Below are 20,843 nucleotides of genomic sequence, written 5' to 3' on the forward strand. Positions count from 1 at the left end.
AGGGAGCCAAGATGGCGCCGCTCACTCCAGCCTGGGCCACAGAGCCAGACTCCGTCTCAAAAAAAAAAAAAAAAGAAAGAAAGAAAGAAAGAAAGAAGAAAAGCAAAGGATCAAAGTGCTAAATTACCTATCTTTCTAATTAACTATTTTGTTTTCCATGGCAATAAATCCTTTAGATGAATGATACACATTCTTTGCCACCAGCTACTTACTTGTAGCTAACAATAAAAATCCTTATTCCACAGTAAAATACCAATGTCTATACCTGATATGGTTTGGCTGTGTCCACACCCAAATCTCATCTTGAATTGTACCTCCCACAATTCCCACATGTCTTGGGAGGGACCCCATGGGAGGTAACTGAATCGTTGAACTGGGTCTTTACCCTGCTGTTCTTGTGATACTGAGTAAGTCTCACCAGATCTGATGGTTTTATAAAGGGGAGTTCCCCCACAAAGGGCTCTCTTGCTGCTGCCATTTAAGACGTGCCTTGCTTTTGCCATGATGATGAGGCCTCCCCAGCCATGTAGAGCTATGAGTGGATTAAACCTCTTTTCCTTATACATTACCCAGTCTTGAGTATGTCCTTATTAGCATCATGAGAACAGACTAATGCAATACCTTTTCTTTCAACAATAATCATATATATGTAATGTGCTTCTTCAATGTCAAAATGAAAAGGAAAAGCACTATTTAGTGCTCTCATAAATACACAAAAATAATAAAATACACAAAAATAAATAAAGAGAATAGAATGAGTACCATGAATCATATCTTTAGATTCTTCATCAATTTAGACTTCATATTCTACTCTACACTCAGGAGAGGTCTCACATATACATACAAATTATATTCATTCCTTGTATGAGTAAAACATGTTACCATTATGCAGCTATTACTCTTTACAGTTTGGAAACAGTCTTGGAATTTGTTGATTGTGAGATTCATTTTGGAGGGTTCATATAATATCAGAACCTCCTCCCCCACAAAAACCCTCAATTATTCAAAATCTGATTACTTGAAAAGGCAGTAAAGTCAGCCAATAATTACATAGAATGACTACAAAATAACATAAGTGGCCTTCTGAATTGCCATGTGTTGCAACTGTAAAAACAATTCCAAGGAGGGCCAATAGCACTGAATTTATTTTGGTAAGTGTAATACACATGCACCCCCAGAATATGTATATGTTTTGTGAAAGTGGTTCAAACCATTTTCTTTCATTTAGAGTCACACATAATGTGCTCCTGCCTGAAATGGCACAATATAAATATCAAAATGAAATATTGATTTTGAAATAATGAAATAATCATTCTAGAATGGAAAGAATTCTGAAAAGAGTTAACTCAGTTCAAAATGTCTTACATGCCAGGCGCGGTGGCTCAAGCCTGTAATCCCAGCACTTTGGGAGGCTGAGAAGGGCGGATCACCAGGTCAGGAGATCGAGACCATCCTGGCTAACACGGTGAAACCCCGTCTCTACTAAAAAATACAAAAAACTTGCCGGGCGAGGTGGCGGGTGCCTGTAGTCCCAGCTACTTGGGAGGCTGAGGCGGGAGAATGGCGGGAACCCGGGGGGCGGAGCTTGCAGGGAGCTGAGATCCGGCCACTGCACTCCAGCCTGGGCCACAGAGGAAGACTCCGTGGCAAAAAAAAAAAATAATACACAAAATGTCTTACATTTTCCGATCTCATAAGCAGGCACATAGAAACAGTGTTATAATGAATGGCTACAAGCACTTAGCCAGTTTATACTTGGGTCAGTGCCTTAACACTTATATTTCTGTTTTTGAAGGCAAAACATTACTGGAACATACCACAGTAATAAATTTCTACAAAAATGAATTCAGATGTTACATGGCAATTCAATTCATAATACTATTCAATTATTTTTTAAATAACATTCGTGATTTTATTTTGTGTCAGAGGGTACCAAGATCTCTCTCCTCTGGAAGTCACCTCCTACCAGAAGAGACATTCATGGAAACAATCAAGCGTGTTACAATGCATGTTACAATTGTGTTGTGACATGTCACAATACAATGAAGGTTGTAATACATACATACCAAGCAAAATAGTAACTTGACTCAGTTGGCCTTCTACAGATGGAGAAACCATAGAAAGAGAGAGAGAGGAAGAAAAAGAGGAAAGAGATGGAGGGAGAGAAGGAGAAGAAAAGGAGTGAGAAAAGAAGAAAAGAGGAGGCGGGGAAGAGAGAGAGAAACAAATTTGATTTGTTCCTTTAGATTAGGGGGAGGGTGGGAGAATGTTTCTCCCCGAGGGGAAAACACAGGCAGTATGTTAGAGACAGAAGTTTCTCAGACTGCCCCAAGGCACCACTCCCTCACCTGGCTTCTTTGTGCCTGCGGCAATCTAGAGGGGCGTGCTCCTTTAGTCAGCTTAGGTATCTGAAGGCTTCGGGCAGGGAATATAATTCCACTGTGAACTGGCTCATCGTTCGAGTTTGCCAGGCAGAAATTAAACTGAGGGATAGTGGGAGTGGAACCATGTATTTTTTCATCTAAATGGTCTTTACTGGGTTTAGCAAGTTCACTCTAATCCTATAATCATATTAAATATGTCTACATTGCAATCAACAGGAATAGTTGACTCACACTGTAAATAAGGTGGGCACATGTGCAGGTAATTTTAAACTTTATTATATTTCAGATTATGAAAATAGATTTCCTTAATTATAGGTAGGTATAGGAAATCACGTAACTATGGAAATCATTAGGAGATTCACCATGCAAGTTTCATAGAACTTTTAAATATACATAGGTGTATATACATTATAGGCAATAAAAAGTGCTATTAACTTAAAAACTAATTCATTATTAGAGAAATTAACTCATTGTTTGTAAAGAAATGATCTCATTTTTGACCAGCAGAAGACTAGTTTAAAGTGGTGAAAAACTTCTTTCAAGATCTTAAATTCCTAAATTGGGAAAACTTGACTTCTTACATCTGGGATAGAAGGGGTTGTAAGTGTGGGAGTAAAGAGAGGGAAACTATAGCTTAAAATGGCTCTTGAAGTAAATGGTGAGACAAGACATCCATTTTCACTCACTTAACCTGTCAACTTGCCAGAACTGTCATGTCAGCACTCCAGCTAAACCACGAGGGCTGATCACATCCCATTATCTCATTTTTTAGAAAAAGATTGCATGAAGATGCCAATCAGAAAAAAAAAAAGAAAAAACTTGAAACCAAGGAACAAATGTACTGATGCTGAAGGGATGCTTAGTTAACGGAATTTTAATATGCAACTGCAATGTTTCTTAATAACATTAATTACACGCTTAGTAAGTCACCATCCTAGCTCATTAGTGCCTTCTTTTTGTTGTATTTTATCTCCTACCAGCAGAATGGGGAATATGTGATTGGCCTGTTACCATTAATGTTGCTTAATCTTTTTATAGCACTATTTAAAGCTGCTTGCATAAACATTTTCTAGGCAAATATTACCTATGTATGCATTTGCGTGTATCAATTAACTGCACCAACATTTGTGTGCCCCCACCACACATCCGTGTGATGCTAGACCTAGAGGCAGCAGAAAGATAAATATAACAATGTATTTACCGACAAAGAGCTGATAGTTTTGTCGGGGAAATGAAAATAATATCCTCAGTATATCTGGAAAGCAATACTTGCCATAAGTGAGATTTTAAAAGGCATTCAGATATATTTTAAATCAAAATGTAATATAGTTTGCTAGTTTATATATTTTTAATAAATCTAATTATGTACTATTCCCTTGAGTGACATTTAATATGTTTAAGTAGTGTAGCAATTCAAATACCATGCACATTTAGGTGTAGCACATATCATAAAATCTATTTTACAGTATATGTCTCATGACATCTCTGTCTACAAAGTGCAGGAACTTATGAAAATTCTGACTTTCTTTGAATACGTAATTCAAATGTTAATGTGATTTTTTTTCTGGACACAGCCAGTGAAACCTCTTAATACTAATCTCATAATACTGTTTTGAGCCTGAGTATTTATATTATCCTCATATTTAATATTTATAGTACTTTAATTTTAAGTACTAATTAAAAATACTTCATATTTATTTTATTTTTATTTGAAGAGACTCCAAAAATGATGATTATTCAAACTTTTGGTGTTTAGGTTAAGATAATTGAGGAAAGGATCAGATTACTTCACTTTCCTGTATTGAGTACAACAAAAGACAGGAATAATAAGGAAAAACGACCAGAGCCCCCAAACCACAAATTATGAAGTGCCCCTGCCAAATACGGTAAAGTCTGAAGAAAACTGGGGAAGCACACGGGACACCAGCCTAACTAGCCTTCATCCTTTATCAATACCAGCTGCACAAAAATGATCTAACATCATTGTGAGAGCCCATCGCATGATCCTTTTATGGGAAAAATAACACTTAAAGTAGAGTGAGACATGGGAAATATGAGACATCACTGCAGAAAATAAGCTAAAATTCAGAAGGCAGAGGAAGAAGTACTAAAAGAAAGAAAAAACCTACTGTAGTTGGCAGAATTCTGAGGCCCCATGACCTCAGGCAGGCCCTTCCTGGAAATACTTTCATGATTATATTAGTTTACAAAAAATATTTAGAGATACACTTAAGGTTACTAATCAGCTGACCTTAGAATGGGCTGATTCATCAGCTGGGCCTTACTTAATACTCTGGATCTTTAAATCAGGACATTTTCTCTAGCTGATATCAGAAAGAGGCCTCAGAGAGCTACAAAGCAAAGCACATGAAGAACTCAGGGCACCTCCGCTGGCTGTGGAGACTGGCGGCAGCGATGTGCAAAAGCTGAAGAGCAGTCACTGAAAACAGTGAGTCACCCTGTCTAACAGCCAAGGAAAGGAGAACTTCAGTCCTACAACCACGAAGGGCCAGATTCTGACAAACACCACAAGGAACTTTGAGGTGGATTCTTCTGGAGAGTCTCCAGAGGACGCATAACCTGGCCAGTATCTTGATTTGGGTCTGTGAGACCGTGAGGAGAAAACCCTGTTGTGACTGCCTGCATTTTGGACCCATAGAATGACCTGGTTTTAAACTGCTCGATGTGTGATCATTTTTATGCAGCAATAGAAAACGGACACACCTGAAAACCATCTTTATTATGAAGCAGAGAGTATAAAGGAAGATGAGGAGAGAGTTCTATAGGAAAATGCACACAGCTCATAACTTAAAAAGGGTGATTCTATATCACCAGGCCTAGTATAATACTGAGAAGAAAATAGTATGTTTTTAGTAAGATATTAAAAACAACATTCCAAATAGAAGTTATTGAATTACCCTGCTATTTCACATTTTCTCTTCTCCAAATATGCAAACTCTAGTCTTCAGAGCTAACTAGAAAGTGAATAATCACACAGTAACCAAAACAGAATCTATGCAAAACAAAATTTAACACAAACTTGTATATTAACTAAGCACTTATTTCATTCATGACAGAAAAGGAATGTAATTAATTAAAAAGAGACAAAGAACCTGTGTCTTCCAAGAATTACTCAAAGAAATGCAGAAACAATTTAAAATAAATACTTAGGCAGGCATAGTCTAAATGAAATTATATACAATGAAATCTCTCTTTTAAAAACTAAAAAAGGGGTACAGAAGCTAAAAGACAAGATAAAGAATTTCATATTAGAGCTTAACAAGAAAACAACAAAAAACAAAAAACTTAGATATTTTAGAAATAAGAAATACATAATGATTGCAATTTTAAAAGTTGGAGACATGGCATATTGTCATTGAGAAATATACAATATGAAATAAAAATGACTGAAATTATTATAGAGAAGTTGATAAATGTGAAATTGAGACTAAGGAAAGCTAACGTATTTGAAGAAATGAGAAAGTAAAACAGAAAAAAAAAGCAAAGATAAAACAGTTATTGAAGTAAAGCAAATTAAAGCATAGATGTGGCAGATTTAAGTGGCTCATTGCGTCCTAGAAATATTACATACAGGATGATCATAACCAAGATATAACTAAGCAAAGTTACTTGAAAGAAGGGACTACATGCATATTCATATGGTAGAAGAACATCCCAGCCAAGAAAAAATTATATTTTTTGTAAGTTTCAGACTTCACTATAATACCATTCAATACCAAGACAATAGAACATTTTTACCAAGTTCTGAAAGGAAAAAAAAAAGAAGCGTGAGAGTAATTTAAGACCTGGCCTCTCCTCCTGTTCGATGGACAGACATTGTCACGTACACAAGGCTAGAACCAGCTCAGCCTGAGAAGTAATCCACGCTTGTGTTTCACTTTAGAAATGAACATTAGCTTAAGATATTTTAAACATTTCACATTATGGAAACTCAGTTGGAATATAGAAGATAAAACAGAATGTCTTTTTTAAACCTACCATTTAATCAAAACATATGGAGCAACGGAAAGCATGATGCTTAATAATAATTAAATGAGACTCTGCATAAAGTAGCTAATTAGTGCCAGGTGCAGGAAACATTAAGAGCTCTCAGGAGGGAGATGATTACCTCAGGTCATGGGCTAACAGCTTGTCCAAAGAAAAGGGATGCAAGAAATAAAAGTCTAGGTCTCCTTTCAAGGTACACTTAGAACATCTTTTGCAAAAAGTGCATCCAAACCTGAAAAGGTTCATACACAATACCTTTTAAGTTTTCTGATTTTAAAAAAACTGTGATAGTTCCAATATCAAATTATGTACAGCACATTATATTTTCCAAATTTCAAGTTCGGGTGGGAGATGGGGGCATCAAAATATCTGTTACATTATTCTTTAAGTAACGTCAGATTTACAGTTCATCTTGAATGAATTTTCCAATCACAAACCTTTTTTTTTTTTTTTTTTGACTTCTTGGTGGTCTCAGAATAAACTGCTTTCAAACATGCTTTAACAAAACTTTGCTTCAACTCATACAATGGAACTTTCTAAAATGGCATATTTAATTACTGTGGTTAAGCCATTGAAACATTAAAAAAAAAAAGTCCCTATAGATTTCTGTCTAGAGTAGTGCCTGCTGCTTTTAAAAAATAATTTTTAAATGGTGAATTTTGCCAAAAAACATGTGTACTTCTTATTACTTCTAAATGATCGTGTGGCCAATTCCATTCTTCCATCAAAAGGAAACATGCTTTCAGGTCACTAAGTTAGAAAATACTTAGAAGTTTCCATCACGTTGGGGATTGTCAATTTGTTTTTGCTATTTTAAACAAGTTTCACGTGAAGTACTCGGCTTTCAGTTTCATCCTCCAGGCAACCAGCATCCAGCATATGGTACACAAGTTACCAAACGGGGCAGGACAGCTTCCTAAGCAAGGCAGCTGGTAGATTTGACAGTTCCTCTCCAAATCACTCGTCATGTTTTGAGTTGCTGCTAGGAAAAAATGTGTTGCCCATCTCCAAAATAGATGTTCTTTTTTATTTTTAAGCTCGAGAGAGGCTTCCAATAAAAAAATAAGACAGATGGGTATAGGAAGCAAGATATTTATCCCTATTTAGACCATTTTCTTCTGTCAGTTTCCTCATCAGAAGACTTTTCCAAATAAACAAATGAATATTTCAGCAATTCATAGTTAACTACGTCCTACGATGTACTTTTCTTTTCAAATAAAGAATGCCTTTGGAATAGTAAAACGTCGAAACCAAGAAAGGGCTTCTGGAGTTTTAATTATTAAAGTGATAGTTGCCCAGATTTTGTGGCAGCCGGCAAATAGGAACATTAGATTAAAGAGCTCTTTTGGACCCATTGGTGATATTGCAGATGCGCAAGTGAAATCCGTAAAATGCTTTCCTCAATTGGCAAGTATATGAACGTCTGCTTTCAGTAATACCTCCCACACTAGGCCATCCTCTAAGTTCACCTAGAGGAAAACTCTAAATACAGGCCAGAGGTGTTTATTCCAACTGCAATTGCATAGAGTTGCAAATTCTTTAATGCAAATGCATCGCATAAGAGTCATCCATTTAGGCAAAATTCTCAGTTTGGGGGTTTGTAATGATTTCTAAAGGGGGCTTCCTACACAGACCATCAAGAAGTTTCATCCAGTGAGTAATGTAGTGATGGTTCCTGAATCTCTAAGTATTCCAGAATCTGCAATGTTTTCTAATTTTCATTCAAAAACTCCAGACACAAACTACGCTGTGAATTTTCTCTAAATGTTATACACTTGGTACATATTTCTTCACCTAATTTATATTGGAACTAAAAGCTGGTTTTTCTCCCCTTTCTGTGGCCTCTACCTTGCAGAGTACCCTTTATGCTCTTGCTAAGAGCTTCAAAGTTGAAAAACATGCTTTTTAGTGCATTAACAAATATAAATAATAATGTAGTTTTTCTACAATTTTAATATGTAATCATTATTTTACTTGACTTATACTTTTTGATCATACAATGAATGTTCAGATATCTATGTTCTTGAATTAAAATTGATGTAAGAAGTAGATACAAAAAAATGAGGTTAATTGCCTTATTATGTCTCTTTTTTGGTAATCCAATTAAAGCATATCGAACACTCAGTTTTTAAAATTAATAGTAGTTGTCAAGTTTAAAGTATAGTTCTTCATATTTCTGAACATTGTCATAAGTCATTTGAGATAGATTTATGAAATGACAGACTTCCCCAGAATAAAGTACAATGTGTCAAGAAGCTATTCTTTAGTTCCAGTCCAATGGGGATTTAAGAAGTTATTTCAAACAGGAATAAAAAATGGAAATAACTTTGGAAACATCTTGCAGATGACAGATACGTCTCAATACTCTGTGTATATCACATTTTCAAATCAATGTACTTTTTCCTATGTTTAAAGATTTTAAATCTATTGGAAATTATTAACATGCTATTTATTCCATGTTCTGAAAATTTGTGAGATAATACAAATCAAGTGGTCATGGTATATTGGCATGAGATTTCTGTGTATAAAGATCTGCAATTTAAATGTGATTGTTCCTTTTCATTTGAAAAGTCATTAGCTTATAAGTACAACTGCTGCCAATGCAAAACCAACCTGTATTTTCTTTTTTTTTTTCTTTGAGACGGAGTCTGGCTCTGTCACCCAGGCTGGAGTGAGCGGCGCCATCTTGGCTCCCTGCAAGCTCCGCCCCCCGGGTTCCCGCCATTCTCCTGCCTCCGCCTCCCGAGGAGCTGGGACCACAGGCGCCGCCACCACGCCCGGCTAGTTTTTGTATTTTTAGTAGAGACGGGGTTTCACCGTGTTAGCCAGGATGGTCTCCATCTCCTGACCTCGTGATCCGCCCGCCTCGGCCACCCAAAGTGCTGGGATTACAGGCTTGAGCCACCGCGCCCGGCCCCAACCTGTATTTTCAAATACCTACTGTCATCCTTTCTATTGAGAAATGTTGTCAATCATTCATCTATTTTCATATCTCCTGTAAATACTGCAACGCTTAATATCTTTAAAACACTTCTAAATAAGGTTGCAAAGTTTTTATATTCCATAGTCATCTGAAAAAGGGTCAGATCATTCTCAATCTTTCCACTTAATACATTTTATTATATATAATCAATAACATTGTTATGTATAATTTATATATAAATGTTTCCACTTATTTTATTTTACTTTATGTAATAACATGCTTTCTTATTTGACACATAAATGAGTGAATTTCTGAACCTGAAAACTAGCTCACACATGTTGAGAAAAAGAAATCTGACAGAGAGGTCATGTAGTCTACCATCAGCTCTTTCTTTGTCCATTGCTGCATCATCTTATTCTTTCTCATTCTTTTCTTAATTTTGTATGTAATTCAAAAGACACATAAAATTACCATTAATAGGAATCCTTACAAATACAAGAAAATAAGGCTTAAAAACGATTACAATATATTCTTCAATTTTCAAACTTCAGTTGTACAAACCACAACTGATTTCCTCATTGTTTCAAAAAACATCCCATAGCTTATGTTTCAATTAATTGTGAGCCATAGCTTTATTTCAAAAATATTAAAATGTGAAGTAATGTCTCAGAAACTAGGCATACGATAGCTACCAACACTGACAGACAAAATGCCTTTTACATGTAAAATAAATCATAAACTCAGTTCCCTCCTGCAACAGCTTTGATAAGTCGGTATTATTCTCTCCATTTTATAGAGGAGGTCACTGAGGATAAGGGATATTAAATTACTAATCAAAAGGGAGTATTGCTCAGAAACACTAGATCAGAAAGTCAGATTGGGAAACCAAAGTATATTTACCGTATTTGCTGACAGTGTAAAAACGTACTGTGTAACAATAAAGTCCATGACTGTTTCAACCAAAGGGGGAAAAAATGTGTCAGTCTGAACCAACATATCTATCAAGTGTCAATAATGTCAAGCCAGTACATTAAGAAAGCTTTTGAAGCTAGATGGACAATTTATAAAGCCCTCAAAATTGAATAAGTTGTTTTAAATATCTTTTGGTATATTGAAGAAGCAGTGTACTAAATTTGTTCACTCTTTCATCCATCCGTTTATGCATCCATCTATTCATTTACATGTAACACAATTACCAAAATTTATTTAAACATAGTTATTGGTGGATTAAACTAAAGCTTAAAAGAGACGCAGAAAGCTTATTAAGTCAATGAATTGAAATATTTTATCTTCCAAATGTTTACAAATAATTACCACTTAAATATCTGCAAAAGCAAGCTGTCAACTTACTTTAATTTCACAAAGCCAAATGAAAAATAAGATATATTAAAACCACAAACACTAACTTTTCATGCCAAAGAACACAGTTCCACTCTCCCTCCCCCACTTAGGGTAAGCATGTACTTAAAGCGTTTTACTTAATTTTGTTTAAATAGGCATGCAGGCAATACATATGCAGCAGTTAAAAATATCCCTAAAATACTGGGACTCTGCGTAACTTAAAAGAAATGTGTAAAGTCGTAGAACTTTTTAATTTAATTCATAACTTTTTATCTTATCATCAAACATAACTAATAATTGATTATTTTACACATACAAAAAAGGATAGTGATGCTTTCTTATTGTATCCTAATACAATATATTTTTCTCCTATAAGAAAAGCTAGCAGTTCTTAAACATAAATCATTCATTTATTCTCTTACATAAAAATTGTTACCTACTTATTGCTATGTAGCAAAAGTCACTACAAAATTGTTTATCAATGTGATTAAAAAAAAAACAGGAGAAACTTTTAGAGCAGACAGTCTTAAGTATTATTTTAACATGGGTAAAATAAATACATCCCACTCTGTCAAATCTTACTATGCATGAGTTAATGAAGCACTGTGCAAAGCCATGCTTAGTGGATAGAAGGATGGCTACTTACCAACAGGGCGAGCTGTAGACATTACAATGGTGTGGTGAGAACATAAAAAGGAAATTAAAAAAAAGAAAGAAAAATTATCAGAATGCATGATGTGTAATGTTACATTTAAGTATGGACAATAGAGTGATTTCTATTCTCACAATTCAAGTATGACCAAGATGTCTGAGTCTAATAAAATTGAGAGTTATAAATATATTTCTAGGAAAATAATTACTTTGACTCCGAGGACTGACTATAAGCAATCTGAGAGATATTTTAGGTAAAGTCTTATCATCATCACTTACTATAGTTAATATTTCAAAGATCTTGAGTTAAACAGCCTTGTGTTACCCCAAAGTTAAAAACCTGATGAATATCACTATTCAAGTCACAGACTAGCAAATGTCATGTCAATAAAAGAAGCCCTCGCTGTCTGATTTAAATAGCAATTGGATTTTAAGCATGGTTAGTCAGAACCATTACCAGGACTGCAGGAAAGCCTCTGACGCTGCTTTTCAGTCAGTAATAAGTGAAGATCACATCACTTTTCATCCATGGACAGGGTGGATGAAAATATAACAAATAGGTTGGAACATCCTTAGAGATTTCAACTCAGTAGCTCCCTAACTACTGTTCAGCTTTTTCCTTCTTTTGGCAGAGGGCAGGAAACAATGACTGACAAGTTGATTCTTGTTCACACTGAGAACGGCTTTCAAACTGCTGCTTCAACGAATTATCATTGTTTTATTATACCATAACTTTCAATCACTGAAATCAGTGGTGATAGGCTGCCCCATTATTAATGCAAAGAAATTGTAAGATACACATGGGCTTCATAAACCTTTCCTTAAAAAGAATAACACTCTATCCGTTTAGATGGTCAACCATTTCATGTAAAAGCAATAGACAAATATTGTAACACACCTGGTCCCGTTATCCAAATGAAGAAACAATATGCTGAGTAGTATAGGACATTTCATGAAATCTGATACTGAAAACAGAATTTTTTCAACAGTGTTTCGCCCATATCTCAGTAGATACAGTTCTAGCACATATGTAATGCGACTCTGGAACGTATCAATGGCTTTGTGTTGATGATGGCTCTCTGGGCAAGATAGGAACCACCACTGAACACGTATTTACACACATTCACTTAGCAGATACATCATAATACTAGCTCTGTGCAATCCATAAACATAAAAACATAGTTGTCTCTATGACAGCCATGGTCTTACAATATTATTCACAATTAAAGCAGGAAAGATTCCGACAATAGGCAATAAGGCAATTGTAGCAGTGGTATGAAAAGCCTCGTGTAGTGGAACCCTAATGTGTCCTAACATATATGGTGTGTTTGCTATAACTAGAGGAAAAAGGGAGTAAGTTACCCAATGTACCATCATTTCTTTCTTTTTGCAGGGGAGTGGGGAGCAGAATACAAGATTAACTATCAAAAAGAGATAACAGAGTAACAATGTGAAGTTGTGGCTTATTCTAACAGATGATGTTTCTCTTAATTTTGCACGGGCAAAATGTCCAGTAGAAAAAGAACTTTTGTTCTTCATCTTTGAATTTGCACTTTTCAGCTTGCCATCTCAAGCTGAATTTCAAACATAATGTTTCCTTTAGAAATGAAAAGGCGTTTTGAGTGTAGGATATTAACAAAAGAAAAAAAAAAGAAACTGTGGTGAGAAATCATGTTTTAAATAAATAAAATATATGTCTATCTTATTTTAGTATAGAATAATTCCAAAACGTTAAGGCTTTATTGCTCTCGAAACAATATTACTTTTCCAATGAGATCTTTATGCAAAGCAAATTTAAAAATTTAAAAATGGGAAAAATGTGCTTGCAAATATGCAGTTTGTGTTGTCATTTTTAAGCCATTTAAAAAGTGTTATTAGTAATAAATTATTTGATTAGAATGAAAAGTCTAATCAAGCAGGTCTGTTGTTGACTGGCTTTATTTCTTCCTAATTTTACATTTGCCAAGTCAGCAAAGGGAGCTTCTTGATGTTCAGCCTCACTTTATAGTTTTTTTTTTTAACCATATTTTTGAAATGGGAAACAACTCAGTAGATCTGTTTCAAATTTTGACAATCAACTCCCTTACATTTTCCCCAACTGGCTAATGTGAATGTTACGATAAAGTTTTAGCAGAAACATCACAGTACATTTTTTTGTCCTTGTTACATTAGCAACATTTTATCCTGAAAAAATCCAGCAGGTGGATGTTTTCAAAATCAGCAAATTAAACTAAACTGTGTCTCTGCATTAAATGGATGAAAATGGACATGGCCTCTTGGGTCAGTCGACCCTGTTCTAATAAAACAATCCAAAGAAAGGCTGCACATTTCATTTATGTGCATAGAAAAATTAGCAAAGAAAAAAAATAAGTCATAGATAACAGTGTTGTCTTTTTTTTCCTGTTAATCTCTTAGCATGAGAAAACCCAAATGCTTTTCCTAATGGTAAAAAATAAATGTTTTTAAACAGTATTTTATTCTATATTATATTGTGTTAAGGAGATCTTTTTAAACACAGTTTTTGAGGTTTCAGTCTTAGAGAGGTGATAAATACATACCACAAAGAATAAACACTCTAATCCATCTACAGGATACAGATTAGGGGAGAGGCCATTTAAGGTTTGCTGATTTAAAAAAAAAAAAAAAAACCCTATTGAAAACAAACAATGTTTTCTATTAGTTTGGTAAGTTAGCTTCAGACATCCCCCACATAAGGAGCATGCTTTGTTAAATGAAATGTTAAGCCTGAAACTTTCAGCAAATTATGAAAACAATTAGCTGGGAAAGGTCTTAAGGCAAATAGACCACTTCAAGCCTCACTCGTCCAAGCATTTCAGCGTAAAAGAAACCCTGCTGCTTCTACCAGCAAACAGCTCCTCACGTTTTCTCACCATTCGTTTAGTCAGCAAATAGTTTTCCGGTGGGACATTTATTGGCTGGTTGTTTATTACTGTTTTCCATTTACTTTAGAAAAAGAAAACTTTGGGGATACTTTGGTCTAGTGAATTGCTTTTGCAATAAGCTGCCCAGCAAACATACGACAAACGTATGAAGTCATCCATGTAGAGTGTGGGTTAAATAAAGTGTGTTCATTGCCTTACAAAGGTTGTCAGATTTTCATCCTACATAATCCATATATATATCTACATATTCAATTCATATATGATCATAGTCCTTTATGACCTGTTAAGTAATGAAGACTGAAAATGTTTTTATGCAACTAGCTGTCAATTTTGTCTAAATATGTTTTGTATCTAAATTCACACTGGAATGTCCAGAGAAAAAAAAAATGGATTCGGTGAAATAAGGATGGAGCAATTGAGTAGCACGAAAAGCACCAATATTTTTCCAGGTGTCCAAAGTGCCTGTCTCCTCATAATAACCTGGAGGTAACTGAGTTTTTCACGATTTGAAGCCTAAATCATAAATCTAGCAAAAACCCTTTTTCTTACCACACAAAAAACAAACCTGAGAATCCCTGATACCTTTCCTGCAACTTCAAGCTTCTCCAAACCTTTTTCCTAACCTTCTGAAACCTTCTGGGAGCAAAGCTGCACAAGGGTCAGAGGTATGACTAAGGGGGTAAGATGTCACTGAGACTTGGAAGAAAGCATGCAGCCAATCACTTTACCACGAAGGATGAGAGAAGGAGGCACATTTAGCAGTGGGAGAAAGGACGAGCCTGCCTATCTTTGTTGGATTTTCTATGAGTGTGAATGACGCCATGGGTAATGTCTATTTCAAGAGTAAGTGTAAGTGTCCACTTGGTACTACTTGGTACCTCGGACTATACAATTTACCTCACGTGATAAACAAGTTCCACTGAAAAGATGGTTCACTTATTCTAGTGCACTGTAAAGTTAAGTAATGCTTTCTTTCGCTTATAAGCAATTCCAGTGAGTCTATAAATGAACGTTATTCCATGACTGAGGAAGTGCATGACACCCAGAAAGTGCAAGTTATTACAAGAGCAGCATTGACTATTTCAATTATTTAAGGCCAATGAACTTCACAAATCAGTCTCTAAATCAGATTATCTCAAGTCTGGAGAGTGCCTCTGTGTTCATTTTCAGCTTTGGAAGCACTGCTAGTTTTTTTCAGATTGCTGTTTTTAATGCTGACATTAAAAAGAACTTCAAAACAGTATGCTACTAGTATAAAGTGAAAAGTGACAAACTAGAAAACAGAAAACATGAGAGTACCTTCGAAACTGATGACATTTAAAAGCAGTAAGTAGCTGAAAGCAACGGAAATGGAAAGAGTAGTATAGCTCTTTTCTGTTTTTAAGATTTACTTTTAAGCCATATAAACTATTAACTTTAAACCACATGAGCAATTTACTAAATAAGAATTAATCCTTTTAAATTATCATCACGTGGAACCAAATAATGAAAATAATTTTATTTCAATTAATGATAGAGAGGACACAAAATCTAGGCATTTTAGTACAACAAAAGAGCATAATTCATTATTTTGATTGTAAGTTCACTTACCAATTTAACCAAATACTAGTGTCCTGGTTCAATTCTCTTTGACATCTTAAACCTCTTACCTCGGACGGTGAGCGTAGCAGAGGCCTCCATTTTTCCAACCCGATTCTCAGCAATGCACATATAGGTGCCTTCATCTGTACTCATGGTCTTTTTAATTCTTAGTGTGTAATCATCTTTGATGTCATACCTGTGTAGAATATGAACTGGTTTTATTACATAATATTCGCTATATGGATAATAACATGAAGTAGTCATCTTCCTTTTTCTTTTTAAACTGTATTTTACCTAAACACAAATACATACACACACAAATCAGCCATAAAGTGCAATTACTTAGATTAAAGGTATTGCTAATAAAATCAATTTCATATCTGATCTTCAGCTGCTTGTCAGTTACCTATACTTCACATACGTATACAATTCTTTCCACTGCACGACGATCACAGGCAAAATTAGCACTTTGACCTTTATTTGGTAGCTCTTGACTACTAACGAAAATAGATACAATCTCAGTTTCTTGGTGAATTATATTTCATTAGTTTGTCAGTCACACTGTGTTCAATAATACGATTTATTTTTAGGCACCTTGGATATTACAGAGCTGAAATACGTTAAAGAACAAAATTTTTCTCTTATTTGTTGGCAAATCGACAAAATGGGCATTAGGTAAAAGAATTAAGGGTGCGTAATCCATTTTTAAAGAAGGAATATTAACTCCTGAAACATCAGCATGCCTTGGAGGGATTTTTGGAAACGCACATATTCAGCTTGTTCACGTGCATTTATGGTTTTACCTCCACTTCATTAATGAAGCAGACGAACACAGTGGGTCAGAAAACATAACACCAAAAATTTGGCAGTACTTGCATGAAAATATATTCTTATTTAATTCTAAGAAATTATAATTACACAAACTAAATAATCCAGCTATCATTTTTTTCATATGTGACATTTCCTCCTGATATTTACCAGTGGTTTTTATTTCAAACACACGTTTTGCAATAGTTTCTGGTTGGCCACCTTGCTTCTCTTCTTCATATATACCACAGTTAGATCCATGTTTGCAAAATATCATTTTACTTGGTCCTGTCTGCTCAAAACAAGCTGTGATTTCCTATTGTTTTCAGGACAAACACAAACATTCTAGGCTTGCATTTAAAACAACCATAACCAGATGTCTTCTACTTCTAGCTTTAGCTAGAAGAATAACCCAGCTTAACTTTATTAGAGGCTAAGGCATGAATTAATATAGTCCTCATTTATAGACCTCGGCATGAAAAAAAGCACTGTCTATATACCAATCATGCCAACTAAACTTAACTACCCTTACTCTTCCATCCTTTAATTATCATGGTTACTTTTCTGTCTGCGTGCTTTGCCTTAAAATTCTGCTTATTAAATATGTCATAAGTGGTTAGGGAAAAAACTTATCCACTACTTTCTTATCCACTCCCTTCATTGTGAAGCCATCCATTACCATACTATAAAAATCTAATTAGTCCCTTTTTGAAAACTTACTGCTGCAGAAATAATTCTGCACTTAGTTACATTTTGTATTGTTATCTATTTTGATGAAGGCAGAGATCTTGTCTGCTTCACTCACTGCAATATCCATACTCCAAACATAGAGTTTTTAACATCCAGTAGCATAATCAAATGGTTAAGAGCACAGGCTCAGGAGCAAAATGGCCAGAGTTGTATTCATGGTCTTGGCTTCTTCACATGCTTGCAAGGGTTGACAATATCCTTACATTTTCTGGGTCTCTATTTCCTCATTAGCAAAATAAGTGCTAATGATAACATCTATGGAGTGAGTGTGAGCTTTAAATAACATATAAAGTACTTAAAACAGGCACACAAAAAGCACAATACATGTTCGCTATTATTATTCCACCTACTAGGTGCTCAAGAAACACTAGTGGTGAATACATGATACATATCTTGTTTTCTGCTGATATAAAGGCCAACTGTGAATGGCGTCAAGACTCCAAATGACTTTATCCATGTATTTATAGTCAAGAGCAATACTAGGCTAAAATACATAAAAGAGTATAGTACAGACAAACACTTTCTGCTTAACTTTGCCAGTGAAAATGTGAGAAAAACAATTATTTTGATAATGGCTTCAGAAAAGTTACTGGTGATGTATTTAATGTCTAATAAAAATAATCTTTTCTACAGTTAGCCTATGTACTGCATGACATGCTTAGCTGTAAGGTAGAAACATTTAAACACTGTATTTTGCAGACATTTCCAATTCATCTAAAAAGTGGAATTATTGACTACTGTTTAGCTATTTATTCTTGTTATGTGACTTGCAGAAGTCTCTACATTGTCCTAGAGCTGAACTTTTTCAAGAGCTAAAAGAGGGGAGATAAACTTAATGGTCTAAAAAGTTTTCTCTGGATCAGTACATATGTGAAGCCATGATTCCAAGTCAATAAAAGATATCTACATTGTACATTATTTCTGATTTGTCATTGAGAAAAAAATTGTATGTTACCTCAGTTTTAAAAAAAAATGATTGCACACATTGTACAGAGTATCCTCAAAACCTTTTTCTGAATTAGAAATTGTCATTTTATAGATAAGAAAACTGACACTTAGGCAAATAAAATGACCTCCTCAAAGTCATGTTATTAATAAATAGAAAACCCAGAATTAAAACCCTGACTCTGAATGTGTCACTTTCTCATTCTATGTGTACTTCTCTGCAAGTAAACAGTTTAATTTTAAAATGCTAACAACACAGTAAGACACATAACTACGTAATGTGCACAGAAAAATAATTTTATATTCAGAAAATATTTAGTTATAGCATATGACAAAATTTTACTTCACTTTAGAGACACTGCTTACACAAAAGACAACATGGAAACTAAATAAAATGTAAAAGTTATCTCCTGCTTTCTGCTTTAGTTAAAAAAAAAGTGTTTATTCTAATCACCAGAGAACTGCAAATCAAAACCACAGTGAGATACCATCTCACACCAGTCAGAATGGCTACTATTAAAAAGTCAAAAAATAGCACATGCTGATGATGCTATGGAAAAAAGAGAATGCTTACACACTGCTGGTGAGAATGTAAATTAGTTCAGACACTGGGGAAAGCAGTTTGGAGATTTCTCAAACAACTTGAAACAGAACTACCATTTGACTCAGTAATCCAATTATCGTGTACATACCCAAACGCAAATAAATAGTTTCACCAAAAAAAACCCCACAAGCACTTGCATATTTATTGCAGCACTATTCATAATAGCAAAGATATGGAATCAACCTCGGTGCCCATCAACAGTGGACTGAAAAAGGAAAATGTGGTGCACATATACCATGGAATACTACACAGTCATAAAAAAGAAGGAAATCGTGGTCTCACTTCTAAGTGGAAGCTGAAAATGGGGTACGCATGGATGTGAAGATGGAAGAACACACACTGGGGACTCCTAGAGGAAAGAGAGACGGAGGGTCGAGGGCTGAAAAACTACCCACTGGGTAGTATGCTCTCTTCCTGGGTGACGGCACAGTTTGTACCCCAAACCTCGCTGCCACACAATACACCCATGTAACAAACCTGTACATGTACCTCCAAGTCTAAAATAAAGCTTGAAATTTAAAAAAAAATTAAAAGTATTTATTTAAAAATTACAAAATACATAATATTTGAACCCCAACTAAGTCTGAAATCTGACTTTCTGAGATTTTTTAAATCAGTTTAAAGGAAGGTGAAAACAATAGGAATGAGATTTTGTTTGTTTGCTTTTTAATTAATGGTACGTTGACCGGGGATACAAGTAATTGTGCATTCTATGATTGCATATTACCTTCCTTGTGAAAAGTTAACATTAACTATTACTTGGGAAGAATAAAATGAATTAGTCTTAACAACTAATAAAAGAGATGACCTTTCAAAGAGACTGTGCCATTAAAATCAAACAGCAAATCTATTTTTTTTCTACCTATAGAACCGGTTTTCAGATACAGATTGTAAAACTGTGGCCGAGGCCAATAGTCTGGTGACATGGGCCAGGTTTGTTAGAAAACGTGTAAGTGCGGAAGGTAACTAAATCCTTCCAGTGAGACAGCGATGTGTTGGAGTAAAAAGAAGTTTTGGGGAATAGTTTTTAACAGTCTTGCAAATCACAGTGCCCATCATAGTTCCTAGGAATTAGTAGATGCTCTTTAACATTGCCATCTTTTCATTTCCCTTGATGATCACTGACGTTTCAAAAGATTACAATAAACATTCCATTATTTTATTCAAGACATGCTGATGATACATCTATGCATTGCATCTAAATTTGGGGATACATGATGTGATAGGATTCAGAGCCTAGTGAAATGATGTCTGACTCCACATTGGGGTAGATCAGAACTACTTCGGAGACTCTCTCCAGCTAACACACATTTCCTGGGGCCGTGTCTTGTCTTTCTGCAACTAAAAGTAAAAGCTACAATGCATGTCTTGCTATGTCCCATCACACTGGGATGTTGTAATATAAAAACAAACAGTCTTCAAGTACTTAGTTACTGAAATGCTCACAATCTTTTAAATTCTCATTTCTCATTGAATCTTTGCCTGAGGAGAGACTGCAAATAATATCCGCAGTTTATATGATGTATTTATATCAGAATACTTTGAATATATATAAAGGGATTCACTCACTAGGCTAAATGAAACCTTTAAAAGTTCACTTTCTGCAACTGTCCATCAACACTTGAATCCTATCTGCAACATGCAACCAGTCAGTCCTCCAGCTTGTTCCTATGACAAGTGGTCTATTCTATCTTTGAACATCTCTATTAGAAGATCTTCTATATATGATAACATAAAACATTTCTTCCCAAAGTTACTACTAACAGTACTACTCCTTGTGCCAAACAGAAAAGTACACTCTCTCTCCTACAAGAGAGTTTTTTCAGTTTTGGGTTTCTTATGAATTATCTCATCTTCAGGTCAACTCTTCCTAATAACAGCAACCATATACTGTACAATAATCCCCCTTTATTCAGATGGAATATGTTCTAAGACTCTTAGTAGAT

General features: G+C 35.0%; 1 protein-coding gene across 6 annotated transcripts in view; it reads right to left on the bottom strand.

Moving 5' to 3' along the window:
- ROBO2 (roundabout guidance receptor 2) overlaps positions 1–20,843 on the bottom strand; it is a 619,239-nt gene that overhangs the window by 113,294 nt on the left and 485,102 nt on the right. For all 6 annotated transcript variants that reach the window (XM_033211611.1, XM_033211608.1, XM_033211607.1 and 3 more), the window contains exons 6-7: positions 15,860–15,987; positions 11,303–11,314 (exon numbers count right to left, since the gene is read on the bottom strand). In XM_033211611.1, the coding sequence (XP_033067502.1) occupies positions 11,303–11,314; positions 15,860–15,987 (140 nt within the window). The remainder of the gene's footprint in view (positions 1–11,302; positions 11,315–15,859; positions 15,988–20,843) is intronic.

Source organism: Trachypithecus francoisi, unplaced genomic scaffold (genome assembly GCF_009764315.1).
Source record: "Trachypithecus francoisi isolate TF-2019V2 unplaced genomic scaffold, Tfra_2.0 Lachesis_group0, whole genome shotgun sequence".
NCBI classification, from domain to species: domain Eukaryota; kingdom Metazoa; phylum Chordata; class Mammalia; order Primates; family Cercopithecidae; genus Trachypithecus; species Trachypithecus francoisi.